We start from the raw sequence: 25,616 nt of genomic DNA, 5'->3' as shown, positions 1-25,616 counted from the left end.
ATTATTATAGATAGAGATAAACTGTATACAGCAATAATGTTCAGCAAAGTAAGATTTACAAATATGTCAACACGAACGAAATGGTCAGTTGACCCCTTTAGGAGTTATTGCCCTTTATAGTCAAATTTTAACCATTTTTTCGTAAATCTTAGTAATCTTTTACAAAAATCTTCTCCCCTGAAACTATTGGGCCAAATTAAACCAAACTTGGCCACAATCATCATTGGGGTATCTAGTTTAAAAAATGTGTGGCGTGACCAGCCCAACCAACCAAGGTGGCCGCCATGGCTAAAAATAGAACATAGGGGTAAAATGCAGTTTTTGGCTTATAACTCAAAAACCAAAGCATTTAGAGCAAATCTGACATGGGGTAAAATTGTTTATCAGGTCAAGATCTTTCTGCCCTCAAATTTTCAGATGAATCCGACAACCCGTTGTAGGGTTGCTGCCCCTGAATTGGTAATTTAAGGGAATTTTTGCTGTTTTTGGTTATTATCTTGAATATTATTATAGATAGAGATAAACTGTAAACAGCAATAATGTTCAGCAAAGTTAGATTTACAAATAAGTCAACATGACCAAAGTGGTCAGTTGACCCCTATAGGAGTTATTGACCTTTATAGTCAATTTTTAACCATTTTTCGTAAATCTTAGAAATCTTTTACAAAAATCTTCTCCTCTGAAACTACTGGGCCAAATTAAACCAAACTTGGCCACAATCATCTTTGGGGTATTTAATTGAAAAAAATGTGTCCGGTGATCCGGCCATCCAACCAAAATGGCTGCCACGGCTAAAAATAGAACATAGGGGTAAAATGCAGTTTTTGGCTTATAACTCAAAAGCCGAAGCATTTAGAGCAAATCTGACAGGGGAAATATTGTTCATCAGGTCAAGAATTATCTGCCCTGAAATTTTCAGGTGAATCGGACATTTCGATGTTGGGTTGCTGCCCCTGAAATGGTAATTTTAAGGAAATTTTGCTGTTTTTGGTTATTATCTTGAATATTATTATAGATAAAGATAAACTGTAAACAGCAATAATGTTAAGCAAAGTAAGATCTACAAATAAGTCAACATGACCAAAATGGTCAGTTGACCACTTTAGGAGTTATTGCCCTTTATAGTCAATTTTTAACCATTTTTCGTAAATCTTGGTAATCTTTTAGAAAAATCTTCTCCTCTAAAACTACTGGGCCAAATTTAACCAAACTTGGCCATAATCATCATTGGGGTATTAAGTTTAAAAAATGTGTGCGGTGACCCGGCCAACCAACCAAGATGGCCGCTATGGCTAAAAATAGAACATAGGGGTAAAATGCAGTTTTTGGCTTAAAACTCAAAAACCAAAGCATTTAGAGCAAATCTGACATGGGGGTAAAATTGTTCATCAGGAAAGATCTGTCTGCCCTGAAATTTTTAGATGAATCGGACATTCCGTTGTTGGGTTGCTGCCCCTGAAATGGTAATTTTAAGGAAATTTTGCTGTTTTGGGTTATTATCTTGAATATTATTATAGATAGAGATAAACTGTAAACAGCAATAATGTTAAGCAAAGTAAGATCTACAAATAAGTCAACATGACCAAAATGGTCAGTTGACCACTTTAGGAGTTATTGCCCTTTATAGTCAATTTTTAACCATTTTTCGTAAATCTTGGTAATCTTTTAGAAAAATCTTCTCCTCTGAAACTAATGGGCCAAATTTAACCAAACTTAGCCATAATCATCATTGGGGTATCTAGTTTAAAAAATGTGTCCGGTAACTCGGCCAACAAACCAAGATGGCCGCCATGGCTAAAAATAGAACATAGGGGTAAAATGCAGTTTTTGGCTTATAACTCAAAAACCAAAGCATTTAGAGCAAATCTGACATGGGGTTATATTGTTCATCAGGTCAAGAATTATCTGCCCTGAAATTTTCAGATGAATCGGACATTTTGTTGTTGGGTTGCTGCCCCTGAAATGGTAATTTTAAGGAAATTTTGCTGTTTTTGGTTATTATCTTGAATATTATTATAGATAGAGATAAACTGTAAACAGCAATAATGTTCAGCAAAGTAAGATCTACAAATAAGTCAACATGACCAAAATGGTGAGTTGACCACTTTAGGAGTTATTGCCCTTTATAGTCAATTTTTAACAATTTTCTCAAAATTTGAAGATTTTCAATAACATTTTCCACAGAAAGTACTGTTATAGATAGAGATAATTGTAAGCAGCAAGAATGTTTAGTAAAGTAAGATCTACAAACACATCAGCATCACCAAAACACAAATTTTGTCATGAATCCATCTGTGTCAATTGTTTAATATTCACATAGACCAAGGTGAGCGACACAGGCTCTTTAGAGCCTCTAGTTTTGACAATTCCAAGCTTGTTGCCTGATATACATGTTGGCATATGTGAAAGACAAATGTTTAAAATCTGTGTTCTCATCTGTTGGATGTCTCTTATTTTTAGCTCAGCTGGCCCACAGGGCCAAGTGAGCTTTTCCCATCACTTGGCGTCCTGCGTCATCCGGCGTCGTTAACTTTTACAAAAACTTTGGCCACAATCATCATTGGGGTATCTAGTTTAAAAATTTTGTCCGGTGACCTGCCAAACCAACCAAGATGGCCGCCATTGCTAAAAATAGAACATAGGGGCAAAATGCAGTTTTTGGCTTATAACTCAAAAACCAAAGCATTAAGAGCAAATCTGACGTGGGTAAAATTGTTTATCAGGTTAAGATCTATCTGCCCTGAAATTTTCAGATGAATCGGACAACCCATTGTTGGGTTGCTGCCCCTAAATTGTTAATTTTAAGGAAAGTTTACTGTTTTTGGTTGTTATCTTGAATATTATTATAGATAGAGATAAACTGTAAACCGCAATAATTTTCAACAGTGTAAGATTTACAAATAAGTCAACATGACCGAAATGGTCAGTTTACCTCTTTAGGAGTTATTGCCCTTTATAGTCAATTTTTAATCATTTTTCATAAATTTTAGTATTCTTTTACAAAACTTTTCTCCTCTGAGACTACTAGGCCAAATTTAACCAAACTTGGCCACAATCATCTTTGTGGTATCTAGTTAACAAAAATGTGTGGCGTGACCCTGCCAACCAATCAAGATGACAGCCATGGCTAAAAATAGAACATAGGGGTAAAATGTAGATTTTGGCTTATTACTCTTAAACCAAAGCATTTAGAGCAAATCTGACTAGAGGTAAAATAATCTATTAGGTCAAGATCTATCTGCCCTGAAATTTTCAGACAAAACAGAAAACCTGTTGTTGGGTTGCTGCCCCAGAATTAGTAATTTTAAGGACATTTTGTAGTTTTTGGTTATTATCTTGAATATTATAATAGCTAGAGATAAACTGTAAACAGCAATTATGTTCGGCAAAGTAAGATCTACAAATAAGTCAACTTGACCAAAATTTCAGTTTACCCCTTAAGGAGTTATTGCCCTTTATAGTCATTTTTTAACAATTTTCATAAATTTTTGTAATTTTTAGAATATATTTTCCACTGTAAATACGGGGCCAAGTTCATTATAGATAGAGATAATTGTAGCAAGAAGAATGTCCAGTAAAGTTAGATCTACAAACACATCATGATCACCAAAACACAATTTTGTCATGAATTTATCTGTGTCCATTGTGTAATATGCACATAGACCAAGGTGAGCGACACAGGCTCTTGAGAGCCTCTAGTTTTATATGCAAGTCAACATTTTGACGGGACATATTATGGGATACAAATGACCGGTGTCTGTCCGGCGTAAACATGTCGCACCATAACTTGAGAACACCTTATTTAAATTTCATGAAACTTAATATAGTTGTTTCTTATGATGGTCAAATGATCTGTATACTTTTTGGTGAAAATAAGATTTAAACTTTATGAGTTATGGCACTTTGTAACTAAAACAGTGGTGTGATTCTTTTTCACATGTAGCACCGTATCTCAAAAACGATTCTTGATTATTGCTTGATTATTGCTTAAAACTTTACACACGTCTTAGTTACATTAATCTTAATATCTGTTTATCACTTTTTGGTGATGATTCAAAATTTCATAGTATTTTGTAAAAAAGGGGGAGTTTTTTTTTACATGTTGCGCCGTATCTCAAAATTAATTTATGATTATTGCGTAAAACTTTACACACCTCTTTGTTATATTTATCTAAAGATCTGTATACTTTTTGGTGATGACTCAAAATTTTATTTTGAGTTATTGAGTACTTTGTAAAAAGGTTCTGTTGTAAATAGACTATTTTCATATTACTGACTCTTGACTCCGGATATATGTTCCATTTTTGTCTCGCCTGTGACGAAAGTCGTAGAGTGAGACATGGGTATTACTATCCGTTTGCGGCGTGAACTATTTGTATAAAACTTTATATTTCAGAAGGTAGAAGACCTGGATGCTTCATACTTTGTATGCAGATACCTTATGTTAGGAAGTTTCCCTCTGTCATATGTCCATTGTCCTTGTCCTCATGTTCATGGTTCAGCGACTGCGTGAAAAAAAAATGAATTTTTTGTTATGTAAATTTCTCACTTATGAGTAAAAGGATAACTATATTTGGTATATGGGTTCCTTGCAACGTCTACATGTCCGTCAGATAGGGGTCACCTGACCTCCACCTCATTTCATGGATCAGTGATCAAGGTTAAAGTTATGTGATTAGGTCCATTTCTCGGATACTATAAGCAGTAGGTCAGCTATGTATGGTGTATAGAATGATTGTAAGGGGTACATCTGACCTTGACCTCATTTTCACGGTTCATTGATCAATGTTAAGTCGACAATACTTGGTGTATGGATTAATGATTGTAAGGTGTACATGTCTGACTGGCAGGTGTCATTTGTCCTTGACCTCATTTTCATGGTTCATTGGTCAATGTTAAGTTTTAGTGTTTTGGTCTGTTTTTCTAATACTATAAACAATAGGTCAACTATGTTTGGTGTATGGAATGATTGTAAGGTGTATATGTCTGTCTGTCAGGGTTCATCTGACCTTGACCTCATTTTCATGGTTCGTTGGTCAGTGTTTAGTTTTCCTGTTTAAGTCTGCTTCTTAGATATTATAAGCAATAAGGTCAACTTTATTTGATGCATGGAATGATTGTAAGGTGTACATGTCTGTCTGACTTGGTTTATATGACCTTGACCTCATTTGAATGGATCATTAATAATTTTAAGTTTATGTGATACTTGTAGTGAAACTTTATCTTTAAGACTATCAACATAAAACCAATCATGGTTAGTAAAGCAGGCGAGACATTTCAGAGGTGCACTCTTGTCAGAATTATTCCGTTTTACTTTTCTAAAAACCATATATATACTTATATTGGGTGAATGCCCCCCAGACTAGGCAAGTTAGTCTGGGTCAACAGACCCTTTGTCTATAATTTTGAAAACCATTATAAAGAGAAAATCTGACAAGATCTAAAATGATCAGGATACTGAGCTCTGCCAATTGTCTATACTTGTCAAAACCGTCAGATGACTTCTTATAGGATTTATTGCCCTCAAATGACAAATTTAACCATTTTTTTTGTTTTTGCCTACTATCTTGAAAACTATAATAGATACAGCGGTGAAGATGATGAACAAGACAAGTTCTACAGATAGGTCAACATGGTCAAAATTGTCTATAGACTCCTTATTAGAGTTATTGCCCTTCGCTGACCAATCTTTCCGTTTTTATGCCCCACCTACAATAGTAGAGGGGCATTATGTTTTCTGGTCTGTGGCTCCGTTCGTCTGTTCGTCTGTGCGTCCGTTCGTCTGTGCGTCTGTTCAGGTTAAAGTTTTTGGTCAAGGTAGTTTTTAGACTTTTGACCCCAATTTCACGGTCCACTGAACATAGAAAATGAAAGGGGGAGTTTCATGTTAAAAAGTTTTTGGTCAAGGTAGTTTTTAATGAAGCTGAAGTCCAATCAACTTGAAACTTAGTACACTTGTTGCTTATGATACGATCTTTCTTATTTTAAGGCCAAATTAGACTTTCACCCCAATTTCACGGTCCACTGCACATAGAAAATGAATGGGGGAGTTTCAGGTTAAAGTTTTTGGTCAAGGTAGTTTTTGATGAAATTGAAGTCCAATCAACTTGAAACTTAGTACATATGTTCCCTATAGTATAATCTTTCTAATTTTAATGCCAAATTAGATTATTACCCAATTTTTACAGTCCATGGAACATGGAAAATGATATTGCAAGTGGGGCATCCGTGTACTTTGGACACATTCTTGTTTGCCTTCTATCTTAAAACTATATTAGACAGATAGAAAATTAGCTAGACAAAAAAAATCAGCAAAGCAAAATCTACAATGAAGACAATATGGAGGAAATGGTCAGACGACTCCTTTTTGGAGTTATTGCCCTTAAAAGATGATTTTCACCTTTTTTTGCGTTTTGTCATAAATGATAGAAAATTATAATAGATAAAGATACACTTTAAATCACAAAATGATCAGCAAGTCAAGATCTACTTACAATTTAAATTTTGCTGATATAGTTAAGTAGACTGACTCTTTATAGGAGTGATTGCCCTTAAATGAGAATTTTGTTTATCTTCTTTTGTGTTTTGAGCAAAAACTAAAGAAGTTAGATAGAAAGTAAACAGGTTAAATGATAAGCAATACAAGATCATCTAAACTGATTTTTGTCGTGAATTCTATTCTTGTCTACAATGTTGGAGAGTGTCAGTTGTTGAATATGCACATAGACCAAGGTGAGCGACACAGGCTCTTTAGAGACTTTAGTTAAAAGTTATCTAGTAAATAAATCTAGTTAATCCTGCAGCCATATTAATTTTTATGGAAGGAGAAGTATTTAGATATATATTGAAATTCTCAAAACAGAAAGAGTTGTTCAACATGTTCAACAAGAAAAAACAAAGATATAGCGGGACGGCTGCAGTGCAGGCGATTTGGTGTCACGATATCACAGTAGCATGGGTTCGAATCCCGGCGAGGGAAGAACCAAAAATTTGCGAAAGCAAATTTACAGATCTAACATTGTTGGGTTGATGATTAGACGAGTTGTATATATATATATCTGTCATTTGTGGATAGATGTCTTATCGGCAGTCTTACCCCAGATATCTATAGTTTTATACCATATTCATTATATATGTACTGGTATTAGAATATTCTTATTAGTATATTAGTAATACTTTATAAAACAAATTCTCTTAATTATAAAATAAATATGTCTCCTGTCTTACACACTTGATAATATATAAATTAATGCATAAATATATTGTCTAAATTTTTTCTTCACTGTAAAAAGTTAAGAAGACACTTTAAATATCACTATTTTGAACTAAATGTGCATACACACTTATTCAAAATGGTGGAAATTCTAATGCAATGTACTTACCAAAAGATGTTTCCATAAATATTTGTTAAAACATCAATCTTCCTTAATCCAAAAGTCATGCCATCAGAAGAATACACTGCACTATTCAATGTCTATACAGTTATTAGTAAACATTCATTGTAAAATTCTTATTTTATTCATGATAGCTAGAAGACATCTTTGCTTGCCATGTGCATGCTCAAGCCCAGTTCAAATTTTAACTTTGATTGAGGTTTTTTAGGGTATTGTGACAGTGTGATCCCTTTAACATTTGCTCCTAATAATAACTATTTTAATTACCAAAATCGTGAATATTTGATCTTATAATAAAAAAATACTGTTTGTTTTTTTATTTTTATGTTATGAGTTATGGTTAAGTAAATACCTGAAGAAAAATGTATAAAAACATGTGCTTCCCTTAATTTTGCCTCAAACTCTGTGTACATTTACAATACAATTTCCTGTCTTCTTGTACTTTACACATGTACACAGAGATAAATTGAAAACAGATGGACCACATAACATTGATATCACCAGCTCATATTTCTAATTGCTCAACTTTTGCTCAACTTTTGCTCAACTACATGAAAAGTTAAATCAAAGATCAATTGCTCAACTTTTCTTCAACTACAAAAAAAAAATCAAAGTCTGAATGCTCAACTTTTGCTCAACTATATGAAAACCAAAGATCAATTGCTCAACTCTTCCTCAACTTAATGGCCAGGTTCAGTTGAGGGCCAGTTGAGCGACATCTATCAAACATACAGTGCTTGGCAAGGTTTGAGTTGAGCTATAAAATTGAGAATGGAAATGGGGAATGTGTCAAAGAGACAACAACAGCAGAAGGTCACCAACAGGTCTTCAATGCAACGAGAAATTCTCGCACCAGGAGGCGTCCTTCAGCTGGCCCCTAAACAAATATATACTAGTTCATTGATAATGAACACCATACTAAACTCCAAATTGTACACAAGAAACTCAAAGTTAAAATAATACAAGACTAACAAAGGCCAGAGGCTCCTGACTTGGGACAGGCGCAAACATGCGGCGGGGTTAAACATGTTTGTGATATCTCAATCCTCCCCCTTTACCTCTAGCCAATGCAGAAAGGTAAACGCATAACAATACGTATTAAAATTCAGTTCAAGAGAAGTTCGAGTCGGATGTCAGATGATGTAACCAAAGAAAGCTGCTCAACACCTAGCCCTCAACTATTTTGCTTAAAACAGCTAGCCCTCAACTGGCCCTCAACTTTTTGTTTTCTGTAGGGGTATTAAACTATTTGACAAGTTTTCACATGGGACATGATAGTCTATAGCATATTTTTCTTTTGTAGACTGTCATGTCAAAGACATCCCCAGAAGTAACTCCTGACACCCATTTAGAGGAACCTGCAGCACCAGTAGTTGAAGGTAATTATCTAATGTCAATCATTCAGATACCGGCTGAAATGATTTATAATTACTTGTTTCTAATATACGGATATTTGTTGTCCCAAGTACATCCATACTTTTCTGAGAGTATTGCCACAGTGGGATATAGCTGATCTGCCTAAGACAAGTAAATGGATGTTTTATGTTCTGCCTACAATAGTAGAGGGTCATGATGTTTTCTGGTTTGTGTGTCTGTCCCAGTATCAAGTTAAAGTTTTGAAATAAACATGTAGTTTGTGATCACATCAACTTGAAACTTAGTTAATATATAACTCAAGCAATTGAATATTTGATTAAAATTGAGAATGGAAACGGGGAATGCGTCAAAGAGACTTCAACCAGATCAAAAAGCATTAAACAGCCCAAGGCCACCAATTCGTCTCGAACACAGCAAGAAAATCCCACACCTAGAGGCTGCTTCAGCGGACCCCTAAACTTTAATGTATACAAGTTCAGTGAAAATTGATGTCTCACTAAAATAAACTATCAGTATTCACAAAGTGTGGATTAATAAAATAAATTAAGTAAAAAGACAGGATATCACATACTTATGTATTGAAGGGTTTCTTTGCAAGTACAAACTGATGGACGCCACTAGTGGATCAATAATTGTTCTCATGGACGTAAGATTTGTTGCTCTATCTGCAATTTCATGTTTAATGTTTATAATGGATTTGTGTTTGTCTTGATGTTGATTCTAATGCGAATAAGAGGAAGTTGAATTGCTGAAAACCAGCTATCGGCTTAACTGGATTATACAGAATAAGTAGTTTTTTGGCATATTAATGCATTGACACATAGACAGACAGACACATTGATCAGTTGACCTATTAAAAAATCGACATATTAATCAATTGACATATTAAAACATTGACAGATCATCATCTCAAAATTGAGGTATCAAAAGAGTATCAAATTCAAACATTGACACAGACATATTGACACATTGACCAGTTGACAAATTAACATATTGACATATAAATACATTGACAGTTCTAAAGCTTTTTACACATCAACACCTTGAAAGATCAACACTTAAACAGACTCATATACTGACACATTGACATATCCACACTTAGACAGATCAACACAATAACAGACTCATATATACATCGACACATTCAGGCCTCTACAATAACTTTTTTTTCAACTTGTCCAGTAGGACAAGTACATACCAAAACTTACCTGTCCAAATGAAATTGTTACTTGTCCAAAAATTTTTAACTAAAAATAACCTTTTTACATTCTAAGTTGATTAAAGGAACAAAACGGATTTAAATAATAGAATAGAATTTGATGAATTTCTTTTGAAATACTTTTCAAAAATATGAGTCAAGTACAACTGAATCTAGTCATGTCACAGGACTTAGGTTCTAGTTTTCACCAGTGCCAGTCTCATCAGAATCTAAACATTAGGCACCATCTGATAGGCCTGTACACTCATCATTGCTCATTGGATTTGTATCCTGTTTTTTTTAGTTGAAAAAAGTTTTATTCAAATGCAATCACTAAAAAGAAGATGTGGTCTGATTGCCAATGAGAAAACTCTCAACAAGAGACCAAATGACACAGAAATTAACAACTATAGGTCACCATATTACAAGTATTGTTTTTTTTCTACTTATGATCAAATATGATTTTGTGAATTTTATGAAATTATGGTAAATAAAAAAAATATTTTTGTGAAAAAATTACCGGTATGGTATTTATTATAAAGAACATAATAAGGTAAGAAAATGAGATACTGATTAGCCTTGGTCCCAAATTGTTTCCTGTCTTGCCAAACTGTCTTTCAATCATGTCTACTAAATATGTGTCCTACAGTGCCAAACTGTCTTAAACTTTGAGCTAAACCTGTCCAAGTGACGAACTGTACTGTAAAGTTACCTTATCTATAAAGCGCAGCATTGATTCGGATCAGTATGACTGGTTTCCGAGAATAGTATACTTTTGACTTGTTAAAAAGTACCTGACAAAGAACCAGTTAAAAATTATCGATTGCAAGTAAACATGTCGAAGAAAAAAGTTTTGCATTTGAATAGACAGAATACAGAAACATGTCAGATTAATATTTGTTTTGTTTGTTTGTTGTTTATAATTATACTTTGTTCATCAAAGTTGGATGAAGTTTATTTTCTGCAGAATAATTGTACTTGTCCCAACGGACAAGCTTGATACAGCTTTTACTTGTCCGACCATTTTTCCCTCTGGTACCGGACAATTGGACAAGCGTTATTGTCGAGGTCTGCACATTGCTATATTGACACACTGACAGATTAATACTTTTACAGATTCATACATTAGCACATTGACATATCGACAAACTAACAGATCAACACAAAACAGACTCATCAATTGGAATATTGCTTCACTGACAAATCAACACATAAACATATTCATACATCAACACATTGTCATATCGATACACTGACAAATCAACACTTAAACAGATTCATGCATCAACACATTACCATATTGACACACTGACAGATTAGAAAAAATAACAGACTCATATATCGACTCATTGACATATTGAAACACTGACAGATCAACACATCAACTGACTCATACATCAACATTTGATATATCAACACATTGACAGATCAACATATAAACACACTCAAACATCAACAAGCTGACATATTGACACACTTACAAATCAACAAATAAACAGACCCATACATCAGCACATATACATATTAACACAATGACATATTGAACAGACACATTGAAATATTGACACACTGACAGATCAACATATTACCAGACTCCCACTTCAACAAATTGACATATCGACACACTGACAGATCAACACTTTAACAGACATATATCATCACGCTTGATAGATCAACACATTGATAGGCTCATACATCAACACATTGACATATTGACACACTTACATATCAACATATAACCAGATTCATTCATCAATACATTGACATATTGACACACTGACATATCAACATATAACCAGATTTATACATCAACACATTGACATATTGACACACTTACATATTTACATATAACCAGATTCATACATCAACACATTGACATCTTAACACACTTACATATCGACATATTGACAGGCTCAAACATCAACACATTGACATATTGACACACTGACATATCAACATATAACCAGATTCAAACATCAACACATTGACATATTGACACACTGCCAGATCAACACTTTAGCACACATACATCATCACGCTAATAGATCAACACATTGACAGACTCATGCATCAGCACATTGAATATTGACACACTGACATCAACATATTACCAGACTCAAACATCAATACATTGACACACTGACAGATCAACATGTTACCAGACTATAACATCAAAACATTGACATATTGACACATTCCCTGACTCAAACATCAACACATTGGCATATTGACACACTGAATTTCTACATCTTAGCAGACTCAAACATAAACACATTGGCAGATGAACACATTAACAGACTCATACATTGACACATTGACAGATCTACACATTAACAGACTAAAATATTCACACGTCGCCAGGATCATACATCAATACATAGACATATAGACACTCTTGACATATTGAACCACAAACATATTGAACAACGCATACATTAACACATTAACATATTGACACACTGACAAATCAACACATTAACAGTCTATCATCCACAAGTTGACATTACAACACATTAACAGACTCACACAGCAACACATTGGCATATTGACACACTGACAAATCAACACATTAACAGTCTCTAACATCAACAAGTTGACATTACGACACATTAACAGACTCACACAGCAACACATTGGCATATTGACACACTGACAGATGAACACTTCAAAAGATTCATAAATCTACACATGACATATCAACACATCAACATATCAACACATTAACATACTAAAACATCTACACATTAATACATCGACATACTGACAAATCAACCCATTAACACTCATACATCAAGACACTGACAGATCCACATATAACAAGACTCATACATCAACACAATGACATGTTGATACCTTGAGAGACTTAAAAATCAATGCATTGCCATATAAACACACTGACAGATTAACACATTAACATATTCAAACATCAACACATTAACAAACTCATACATCAACACATTAACACTCATACATCGACATATAAACATATTGACACACTGACATATTAACTAAAATTTCAGACTCATACATACACCTTGACATATTGGCACACTAACAGATAACAAATTAACAGACTTGTACATCAACATGTAGACATATCAACACACTTATAAATTAACACATTAACAGATAAATTCATCCACACAGAGATATCGACAAACTGACATTTTAACACATTATCATGCAGACTCATACATCGACACAGACATATTGACACACTGAAATTTCAACACATTAAAATATTTATATATCAACACATTAACATATCAAAACACTAACAAATTAACACATTAACAGACTTCTACATCATTACACCAATAATTCAATACATAAACAGGCTAATACATAAAAACATAGACATCAAGACATTGTGACATATTTAACGCATTGACATATCGAAAAGATGACATATCAACATATTAACCAACAAATGAGGAGAAATTATCTATGAGTGTTTGTATGGATACATTTTTTTTTTCACAACATGAACAAATCAAAACTTTCCAATTTTTTTTATTTTTTTTTAGATTCCATCGGAAAAGGGCAACAGTCTGCCATGTTAAATCGTTTATTAGGGAAGGGCAGCTATGAATCTTTTGATATGAGATGCATGGTAACTGGCCAATTTTCTGTTGGGAAGTCGACTCTTGTTAAGCTGTTAGCTGGAGAAATTATACCTGATGGTCGACACCCGACAGATGGGATTTCTCTGGTAGAAGGTCGCTGTGGCCTAGATATTCTTACAAAAGAGTGGATTCTTGTTGATCCAGGTGAGAAAAGGCATAAGTACAAACATCTGACCACATTTAAAAAAAACTCTATTGCATGGACTGCGCTATCAGCAGAGATGTTATAGCACTGATTTGAATTAGTTTCACATTGTAGCCATCTTTTTTGTGCCTTCTATTCACGCACCATATTAATTCAATATCAAATCTTATTTGTGTATGAAAATCTTAACATCATTACTAATCTCATTAGAAAGATGTTAAGGTTTTTATATTTTGAAATTGAATTTAAATGTTAAAATTATGCAATGAATTAACATTTATTTTCCATAATCAATAATTTCATCAATCAATCAGTTAAAATATGACTCTCTTTAAAATGTGTTAATAGCATTATATGAATGTTACACCTGATAAGATATGATTCTTATCTTAATTCTGATTTTTCTTACATTCTTCACTTGGTTTTGACAGCCTGCATCTGTTTTGGATTTGATTTGCCTGATGTATTAAATATAATTTCAGACTCTTACAATGCCCTGGATGTTGTGTATCATAAGGTTTTAATGACCTCTCTGGAAGAAGAGGAGGAGAGTGAACTTACCAACAAAGCTGCAGATACAAGCTCAACTGGTTATGCCAAAGCTACACTTTCCTCTTTGCCCTCAGAACAGTCTGCAGCAGCACAATCTCTACCATCTACGAAATCCTCCAATGTGCCTCACACGGTAAAACAGATGGAAAAGAAAATGAGAACAAGAATGACTAAAGAAGAAATAAGAAAGAAAATGGAAAAGGTCCTCAAAAGTGGGAAGTATAAGATGAAAGTTGGACGTCTTATCTTCTGGGATTTTGGTGGACAATATGTTTATCTAACAACACATCAGACCTTCATGACATTCCGGGCATTGTTTCTTGTAGTATTTGATGGGAGCAAAGATTTGCATGAACAGGTCCCTGATGTGATGTGTTTTCCAGGGCAGCACATGACACCAACTCCAGCAGGTAATATGCATGTTATTTACACTCAGATAATGAAAACAGGATACATTTCTATTACAGCAAGGGGATAATTAAAAAAAACAATTAAAATTGTCTAAATATTTACAGCTAATACATTAATGCTATCAAGACAAATCTTTGTTTTGCTTGCTTGCTTTGCTTGTATCAATGTTTGCTCAAGCATGGCAATTAAGATAGGCGGGGCTTCAGCTTGTATACATCATACTTAAATTTTATTGGACGTTATGTTTGAAGTTAAGGACAGTCACACTAAATTTTAAAACATCACAAGATGACAAATATAAAGCGAAATCGTAGAAATGGAAGCCAAAAAATTTGTTATTTTTCTCGAAGATATGCATTTTTTATCATCCAACTGAAAAGACTGTCGTCAAGTACTTTTATTAAAACAAAAAAGCTATTCGAACACACCTACTCTGATTTCGAGTGATTCATTACATAGGTATTTCATTTGACCCATTCATTTCATCTTTTAGTACTGTGATTGTTTTTATGTTATAACGTCAACCTGTAGCTTTGCTATATAAAAATGATAGAATCTGAAGCGAGATGATGTATCAAATATTCTTTCTTTGTACGTTTTCAACACAAAACATTCATCTCAAACACACCCTAACATAAGAAGGTGCACTTGATTTTCTCATAAAAGGGATAAATTAATTAGGGGGGATGACTTAATTATTTTATTTATTATGTCTATTTTTATTGAATATTGCGCACTTTGGATTAATTTTTGCTTGTAAACCTTCAAACTGATTATTCTTTGTTTATAGAGAAGGCGATAAGTGCTTTCTGTTATGTTTACTTTAGTGAGAATTTTTTTAAAAGTGAATAGAAACAAATAAAATAACAATTTTCTTCTCAAAATTTTATTGTAAAAAACAACCATTTGCATAAGTTTTTAATTTATCTATTACAAAGTTAAGTAGAACAGTTAGATATCAAGTCGACGACATGGTTATCTATCAAGTTGGATGAAGAAAATTCTTCCTTTTTTTTTAATTAATACAGACGGAGAACATATCAATCTATAAGTTTACCTATTTCCGTGTCTGTCCTTCCATTACGTGACTCAAGAAAAAATATCAAAAAATTGGAAACAATTGTATCAAAAAGAGAAAATCGAGCGAACCTCCTTATGTTAGGGTGTGCTTGAGATGAACAATTTGTCTTAAAAACGCACAAAGAAAGAACATTTGATACATCATCTCGCTTCAGATTCTATCATTTTTATATAGCAAACCTACAGGTTGACTTTATAACATCAAAAAAAATCACAGTACTAAGGCCACGGTTTTTTAATTTGTTGGGTTTATGGATTTTCCCCATGAAAAAGTCGGGTCGGTCGGTTGGGAAAAAAAAGAAAAAAAAATATCTTTCAAGACAGAAAAAATAATGCAAAATAAATATACATTTCACCTTTCTAACAAAATGTTTTTTATGCTATTTTGTCATCATTTCAAATTTAAGTTCGATGAAATATTCTTGCTGAGCTCAGCTGTCATAAATATCGCATGACATTGTCTAATGATTTGCCGTAAAAAAAGGGGGGTGTTCACAGACAAAGACGAAATTAAATCGTCTTTTTACAAACAAGAAAAACAAATTCTCGTAGCTCTTAATCAATTCCAGAAAACTTGGTGAGTAATGTTCTTCAAAAACGAAAACTGATAAAGAAAAAAAATGTAAAAATCGTCGTACGAAAATAAGTTTCAACACAAGTGTCAAAAACGTAATAGACTCGTCCACGGAAAAAACGAGAATATCGGGTTAATCTAGTGTCATGCATTCCCGTTTTTAATCCAAATGGACGATACTTTTTTTTTATCCATGAAAAAAGAAAATTCTAAATGACTTGTTGATATTCAGAACTTTTACTTCCAAGGTGCTTTCCACCTGTCCACATTTGGACAAGTCTATTTCTATGAGATAATGCATCTTACAAACTAATGACAATTAAGGGAAACGAACTTATTGTGTAATGGGTTTTAAACACAGATTTCGTTCCGCAAAATTATTTGCGTAAACAACATTTCAAGGTCAGTTATAATTGATTTGTCTATTTTTAGAAACGTAAACTGGAAGTTTTATTTTTTCACAACAGAGAGTGTTATCAATTTTGTTAGTGATTCATGCATTTCATTTCATAAAAAAAGAAGAATTTAATTATTTTTCAGGGATATTGTATTTGTTTGGGTCGGCGGGAATAAAAAAGCATGAAAAGTCAATTTTATTTTTATTCTAAGAATCAGCAAAATCGGGTCGGCGGATCCGTAAACCAACAAATTAAAAAATCCTGGCCTAAAAGATGAAATATATGGGTCAAATGAAATACCTATGTAATGAATCACTAAATCAGAGTAGGTGTGTTCGAATAGTTATTTTGCTTTTCTAAAAGTACTTGACGACAGTCTTTTCAGTTGGATGATGAAAATGCATATCTTCGAGAAAAAACAAATACATTTTTTGGCTTCCATTTCTACGACTGCGCTTTATATTTGTCATCCTGTGATGTTTAAAATTTAGTGTCCTTAACTTCAAACTTAACCGTCCAATAAAATTTAAGTATGACGTATACAAGCTGAAGCCCCGCCTATCTTAATTGCCATGCTTGAGCAAACATTGATACAAGCAAAGCAAGCAAGCCAAACAAAGATTTGTCTTGCTAGCATTAATGTATTAGCTGTAAGCCAATCTAAAGGTTTACGTAACTTGTTTAGATTGCCACTTTGAGCTTCCATATCACAAAGGAAATGCTGGGATTGGTGTTGGGGGTAATTGCCTCAAAATTTTTGGAATTAGTGGCCAAAAAGTGTAAAAAAACATGCATTTTTTTAGTTTCAGGACAATAACTTTTGTGTAAGTGTATGGATCTTTCTGAAATTATACTACAAGGTTCCATATCACAAAGGGAAGGCTGGGTTGGAGTTTTGGGGCAATTGCCCTAAATGTTTAGGAATTTGGGACCAAAAAGGACACAAAAAGCTTTTTTTTCTAGTTTCCAGACAATAACTTGTGTTCAAAAGTATGGATCTCTCTGAAATTGTACTGCAAGGTATTATACCACAAAGGGAAGGCTGGGATTGAGTTTGGGGTGATGAATCATAAGGGGTTCAAAAAATTTTGGGGGGGATTTTTTTTTTTTTTTTTTTTCTTCATTTTTTTTTTTTTAATTTGTTTATTTCTGATATATATATATATAAAAGCAAATAATAATGATATGGCAGGAGATACACACCAAACAGGATATGTGAATTATTATATTAAGTATTGTGCAATAGCAAAAAATTTTCAATTGCACAGTATTGCGCTATAGCAAGAAATTTTCAATTGCACAGTATTGCGCTATAGCAAGAAATCTTCAATTGCACAGTATTGTAGGTGTGATCTGACCTTAACCTCATTTTCATTTCATTGAGGTTTAGTATTTTTTCTAATACTATATGTAATAGGTCAACTATATTTGGTGTATGGAAATATTTTATGATGTACATGTCAGTCTCCATGTATCATCTGACCTTTACCTGATTCTCATGGATCATTGATCAATGTTAAGTTTTCATGGTTAAGTTTGTTTCTTAGATACTACAAGCAATAGTTCGACTATATTGAATGCATAGATTGATTGTACGGTGTACATGTCTGCCTGGTATGGTTTATCTGACCTTGACCTCCTTTTCATGGTTCATTGGTCAATGTTAAGTTTTCTTGGTCATATCTATAAATTAACTGTTTACAAAACTTTTGAATTTTTGAAATACTAAGGCTTTTCTACCTGAGGAATAGATTACCTTGGGTATATTTGGAAAAACTTTCAGGAATTTTGGTCCTCAATGCTCTTCAACCTCGTACTTTATTTGGCCTTTTTAACATTTTTGGATTCAAGCGTCACTGATGAGTCCTTTGTAGACGGACCGGTCAACTACATTAAGTGAATTAAATGATTGTTAGATGTACATGTATTTCTGTTTAGTTTATCTGACCTTGACCTCATTTTCTTGGATCATGCTAAGTTTATGTGATACATATAGTTGTAGTAAAACTTTATATCTAGGACTATCAACATAATATAAATGGTTAGTAAAGAAGGCGAGATATTTCAGTGTGTGCACTATTGTTGTTATTCCTTAAATCTATTTTTGTTAAAACTTCGTATTAAATAGCTGCAAAACAAATGTTATCCTTAATTGTGTCAAAATATGTTATTTGTTGTAAAAGTAAGTTAAGCAATGTATTGTCAAATTCACAATTAATGGCCTAGTCATTAAGCAATGTTAAAAAAAAATGTTTTCCTATAGAGATTCTTATTGTTTTAAATGAGTAAACCAGAAAACATATTTAATGTTAGAATGTTTACATACTGATTTCTCAAAATATCTACCCAAAGACTAAAAATAGTAGTTTTGATGAGAAGGATTTATCACGTAGGTATTTTGAAGGTGTTGCTTTGCTTGAACCAAAACTGAACACATTTATAAAGACAAAACATAGCATTTGATATATTGTAGTTTGTCCGTCCATCCATTAACATTTCAGACAATTTTTTTTTTTTTTTAATCAGTTCTTACTTTAACGATCGTTTTAATTGAAGGAATAAAGCTTCTTTTTGATTTATATAATTTTCAAATGATGCAATTCCAGATTTACAGAACTTTGTTAACTACATAATTTCAGTATGATTGAATCTGTTTTGAAGGACATGCATCGTAAGAAACCCACTTATCCGCATCTCCATTTATTGCATTGAGTTAAACATTTCTATATAATGTAACCTTCTTAGAACTGATTGAAATTAGTCCTAGTTTATATTATGTATTTCATTAACATCAAAATCTGGAAAAATGAGGATTTTTTTAGTTTTCAGTTTTGACTTCTTTAGAAAACTAATTTTGAAAATAAATCTTAGGAAATGTGGACTACTTTTCAACAATACTACCTGGCTTTAAATGTCTGTTGTAAGGTCCCGGGACACAGTTATCATCGTTTGATTTTCCTTGTCTACAAATAGTGACCCTCATGTGACAGTGTATAACTTGCAATTTTTTTTTCTTACACCATCCAGATTTATTTCTTTATATTTTATGCCTAAAAAAGTAAGTAGGAGAATGGAATTACTTGTCAAATTGGGACAGGAATTTGTATACGACCGCACACATTTTTTTGAGGTTCATATAATGCTAGTATGTCGTTGTCGTTCGACGACACATTTGGTTTCCGGACAATAACTTTAGTTGAAGTGAATGGATCTCTATGAAATTTTACAAGAAGATTCAATACCACAAAAGGAAGGATAATTTTGGGGGTTGTGGTACCAATAGTTAAGGAAATAGGGGTAAAAAAGGGACAAAAAAACAAGCATGTTTGTAGTTTCAGGAGAATAACTTGTGTGTTAGTGTACTGTTCTCTCTGTCATTGTACCATAAGGTTCCATATCACATCATTTTGGATAGAGCAGGTGTGATTTTTTAATTTGCATTTTAAAAAGAAATGCACTACGGAGTAACTGTGTTCTCGGCCATAAATGATAATTAAAAAAAACAAGATAGTGATTAGAACAAACACAAAATCCTAGGGCTGTTCCATAAAATCTTACACAGGACTGCAACTTGAACTTGCCATTATTTTGGTGGTGTGAAATATTAGTTTGTATACGTTTTAATTGTATGCAGGTCTTGAGCATTGTTACCTTTTTTATACGACCGCAAAATTTGAAAAATTTTTCGTCGTATATTGCTTTCACGTTGGCGTCGTCGGCGTCCAAATACTTTTAATTTTCGCACTCTAACTTGAGTAAAAGTGAATAGAAATCTATGAAATTTTAACACAAGGTTTATGACCACAAAAGGAAGGTTGGGATTGATTTTGGGAGTTTTGGTCCCAACATTTTAGGAATTAGGGGCCAAAAAGGGCCCAAATAAGCATTTTCTTGGTTTTCGCACTATAACTTTAGTTTAAGTAAATAGAAATCTATGAAATTTTGACACAAGGTTTATGACCACAAAAGAAAGGTTGGGATTGATTTAATGAGTTTTGGTTCCAACAGTGTAGGAATTAGGGGCAAAAAAAGGGTCCAAAATTAAACTTTGTTTGATTTCATCAAAAATTGAATAATTGGGGTTCTTTAATATGCCGAATCTAACTGTGTATGTAGATTCTTAATTTTTGGTCCCGTTTTAAAATTGGTCTACATTAAGGTCCAAAGGGTCCAAAATTAAACTTAGTTTGATTTTAACAAAAATTGAATCCTTGGGGTTCTTTGATATGCTGAATCTAAAAATGTACTTAGATTTTTGATTATTGGCCCAGTTTTCAAGTTGGTCCAAATCAGGGTCCAAAATTAAACTTTGTTTGATTTCATCAAAAATTGAATAATTGGGGTTGTTTGATATGCCAAGTCTAACTGTGTATATGTAGATTCTTAATTTTTGGTCTCGTTTTAAAATTGGTCTACATTAAAGTCCAAAGGGTCCAAATTAAACTAAGTTTGATTTTAACAAAAATTGAATTCTTGGGCCTCTTTGATATGCTGAATCTAAACATGTACTTAGATTTTTGATTATGGGCCCAGTTTTCAAATTGGTCCAAATCAGGATCCAAAATTATTATATTAAGTATTGTGCAATAGCAAGAAATTTTCAATTGCACAGTATTCAGCAATAGCAAGAAATCTTCAATTGCACAGTATTTTGCAATAGCAAGAAATCTTCAATTGCACAGTATTGTGCAATAGCAAATATTTTCAATTGCACAGTATTGCACAATAGCAAGAAATATCTAATTGCACAATATTGTGCAATAGCAAGAAATTCCAATTGGATTTCAATTGGAGTTATCTTTCTTTGTCCATAATAGTAGTTGAATCAACTTAAATCCTTGTTTTATACAATATTCACTTTTACTACCAACTGATAGATTAAAACAATCTTTACCATTCAGTGATAACAAGCACTTTTTTTACATTTTAATATTTTATGATGTATTTAAATGAAGTTATTGTTGCAAACTTCATTAGAAATTTGAATTGAGATCAGTTTTGAAATAAGGGAAAGGGGGATGTTAAATAAAAATTGGGGGGTCAATTTTTTTCATTTCAGATTTCATAAATAAAAAGAAGATTTCTTCAAACATTTTTTTGAGAGGATTAATATTCAACAGCATAGTGAATTGCTCAAAGGCAAACAAATTTTTTTAAGTTCATTAGACCACATTCATTCTGTGTCAGAAACCTATGCTGTGTCAACTATTTAATCACAATCCAAATTTAGAGCTGAATCCTGCTTGAATGTCAATGAATGTTGTGTCCATACTTGCCCCAACTGTTCAGGGTTCAACCTCTGCGGTCGTATAAAGCTGCACCCTGCGGAGCATCTGGTTGTAATATGCCCTTCTTTAACTATGTGTTAATGAAATAGTCTGAAGAACAAATACAACAATATAGAATAAACATATTCACTGAAACAGTTGTCACTTTTTGACAGAGAATCCAACTTAAACATTGTTAAAGGAAGACTATTATCATGCAGCTGTTTAAATAAATCAGGTTCATAAAGTATTGATACTTTATCAACCTCATTTATCAGCAATTCATCCAGTTTTTTTTTAAATAAGGGGTTAACAAGACAAAAGACAATGAAAAACTTTTAAAAGTGTAGTATCACAAATATGAAAAATGCAGAATGTATATACTTGTTTATACTTTTTTTATGACAGATTTTTTTTTTTTTTTTGTAGTATTCTTGCAATATTGGGTCAATTCCATCCTGACGTATTGTAAGGTTGTATATGCAGGCATTCCAAAGATCTTGTTTGTTGCAACTCACAAAGACAAAGTACCAACGGTGAGTGATCTAATGTTAGATATATAGTAGTAAGTCATTGCCATTTGAAACACTGCTTCATAAGAGCTCTAATGCTTACATAATGATAATATGCCGATATGTCTTAACTTGACCAAACTTCGTGTAAAGCTACACTTTTGAAAGAACAAGATCCTAATTGATTGGTGGGTAATAGACTTAAGATCAGATTACAGGGCCTATAACTAGAGTAGAATATATGAAGAACCACTTATAGATAAGAAAATGATATTTGGTTTGCATTTGTATTAATATTCAATTTGATACATCTCAGTGTCATGGAAATTCTTTGCCGTGTCACTCTCTGTCATGATCTATTGACTTTAAACAATTGCTCAGTTTAAATGTTAAAGTTTGTATTTAAGTCAGTTTTAGTTCAACACATATGTTGACAATATGAAAGTTAAGCATTTAGTGGGTACTGCACCAGATGAAGGTCTTAACAATAAATGTATCTTCAACGATGTTAGAGGCCAAACTATTTGAAATTCCAAAACGTAATACAAATGTTGAGGAGTTGGTCAAATCAAAAATCGGGACAGGGAATGCGAGGGGACAATTCATGCTAATTTTTTATCAACAAAAAATTTAACTTCAACAATATTCATATGTTCATGCAAATACAATCTCGACCTGTTTTAGATTGATTGCCAAATTATTAAATGGGACTCATTTTGTTAACTTGTATTTCTTTACTAGGTAGGTAAAGTGAATTACCAAACAAAAATATCAATAGCAAGTTTTTCTTTCAAAATACACTTTTCATTTTATTTCCCTTGGAATGTAAGATTTAATAACTGATAACAGTTGCAGTCTGTTATCTTTGAAAGTATAAGATCTAGGTTAAAAGTGTAAAATTAAGAGAAAATGTATGTAACATGAAAATTTGAGATAAATCTAATTGTAGAACGCGTTATGAATGATGGTGAAATCAACTTAGCAGTCCTGTTGGATTTTAAGAAAGCTTTTGATGTAGTAGATCATGATATTCTCTGTAAAAAAATTGAAATTTATGGATTTTATAATACTGCTATTTCTTTTTTTTAAATCCTATTTGAATGAAATAACTCAACAAGTACAAATTGTTAATGCTCATTCTGAAAAACTTGATATCAAGTATGGTGTCTCCCAAGGCTCCATATTAGGCCCACTTCTGTTTATATAATATTATACATAAACGACCTTCCTTTTTATATGAAAAATTGTTATTGGAACGAAGCAAAGAGCAATGCCACATTACAATGAGAGTAGTTTAACTATTAACAATCAAGTGATACAATCTTCCACATGTGAAAGTCTTTTAGAAATTAAAATTGACCCTTCCCTCACATGGACAAACCAAATTGATGTGATCTGCTCAAAATTATATCATCTAGACTATATCTACTATTAAAAATTATTCTATATTGGTTTTATCTTGCCCCTTATTGATTATTGTTGTTAAGTGTGGAGTAGTTGTAGCAATGAGGATATTAAAATTAAAAAAGAGAGCTGCTAGATTAATACTAGAAATCGACCCTTTCGCTCCTTCTTCGCCCTTATTCAAACACTTAAACTGGTTGACAGTTGAACAGAGAATAAAATATCACAAGTTTGTGATGACATTTAAGTGCATTAAAAATTATGCCCCATCATATCCAACTGACAAGTTTCATTATGTTTCAGACAGAAATACATACCCCTTGAGAAATGCTGTTCAAGGAAACCTCATACTCCCTAAACCAAAAACAAGAATTGTTCAAAATCTTGTTTACGTATTGGAGACCATTCTTGTGGAATAATTTGCCAATACCGTTAAGAAATATTACAAATGTTTATTCTTTCAAATACAACATTTATAACAGATCATTTATTGAAATCAACCTAGCTGTATAAATAACATTAAAAACTGATTATGTCATCATGTTTATTTATTCATCACATTTTATCAAGTTGTATTGAACAATATTATCATACTTGACTTTTTATACGAATGTATGCAATGTATATGTTTGCGTTTTGTTTGATTTTTCATGATGAGGGTCTCAGAGAAGATTAGCTAATTGTGTAACTCTCTTTAACTAAAGTATTGTTGTTGTTGTTATTCCACCATTGAAGATGCATTTAAATCACCAGGTGTGCGATACAGTATCTTTACAATGTATTATTCTGTCAACTTTTTATATTTATCAGGAGAATATTGAGACCAGACGTGAAGAGCTTTACAGAGGAATTGAGGAGTTGTTTAAAGACCATGAGGGAAAACATCATCTGGTCCTTAGACCTCTAATATTCGTCAATGCCAAAGATCAAGCCGACCCAGAAATAGAAGTTCTGAAGAAAACATTAACAGAACTTACATTCAACCACCCATGCTGGGGTGAAAGAATGCCCAATGCTTGTGTTCCACTAGAGCTAGAGATCGCTGAACTAGTGGCAGAAGGAAAACAAATAATGTCATTGGCTGAAGTTAAAGAATTAAATGCTATCAGCGAGGTGTCTGTCCTGTCCCCTGAGCAGTTGACTGATTTCCTACATTTTCATCATTCTCTGGGGAAGATTGTTTATTTCGATACCCCCCAGCTGAGAGATAATGTAATGATCAACCCTCTTCTTATGGTGGAAGTTATGAGATCTTTTATCACAGGTGTGTATGTATTTTCATTGTGTGGTGAATATATATATTGCAGGTACAAATGTTCCAATATCCAAAAAGTGTTTACCTACCTTTTATTAGAGCGTGACAGACTGTTTGATAATATCCTTTACTATAAATATTTGTGTTGGTATGTGAGAACTTTTATGTAATATGATTAGTAAAAAGATAAATCTTTTTTTTATCCAGTGTTGTGAAATGCATGCAATTTTTTAACAGATTTCTGAATGAAAATGTTGTTTTTTAATTGGTGATGTACGGCAGCAGGCAACCGACGAGTTTACTCAGATACTTAGATAAAATTTGAATTGTGTGGCGTCACTTTTATTATACTACAGTTATGTCCCTTTAAATTATAAATGGGAAAATTGCTGATTTTTTTGTTTCCGTTTTCTTACTTAAGGT

The 25,616-nt window shown here is 32.9% G+C and overlaps 1 protein-coding gene across 1 annotated transcript in view; it reads left to right on the top strand.

Annotated features, from left to right (window-relative positions):
* The window catches only part of LOC139493903 (uncharacterized), an 89,333-nt gene that overhangs the window by 45,939 nt on the left and 17,778 nt on the right, over positions 1–25,616 (top strand). Inside the window, exons 9-13 of the mRNA XM_071282065.1 lie at positions 8,698–8,773; positions 13,497–13,739; positions 14,223–14,702; positions 22,452–22,558; positions 24,749–25,202. Of these exons, the coding sequence (XP_071138166.1) occupies positions 8,698–8,773; positions 13,497–13,739; positions 14,223–14,702; positions 22,452–22,558; positions 24,749–25,202 (1,360 nt within the window). The remainder of the gene's footprint in view (positions 1–8,697; positions 8,774–13,496; positions 13,740–14,222; positions 14,703–22,451; positions 22,559–24,748; positions 25,203–25,616) is intronic.

Source organism: Mytilus edulis, chromosome 11 (genome assembly GCF_963676685.1).
Source record: "Mytilus edulis chromosome 11, xbMytEdul2.2, whole genome shotgun sequence".
NCBI lineage: Eukaryota > Metazoa > Mollusca > Bivalvia > Mytilida > Mytilidae > Mytilus > Mytilus edulis.
This window is presented reverse-complemented; position numbering and strand designations above follow the sequence as displayed.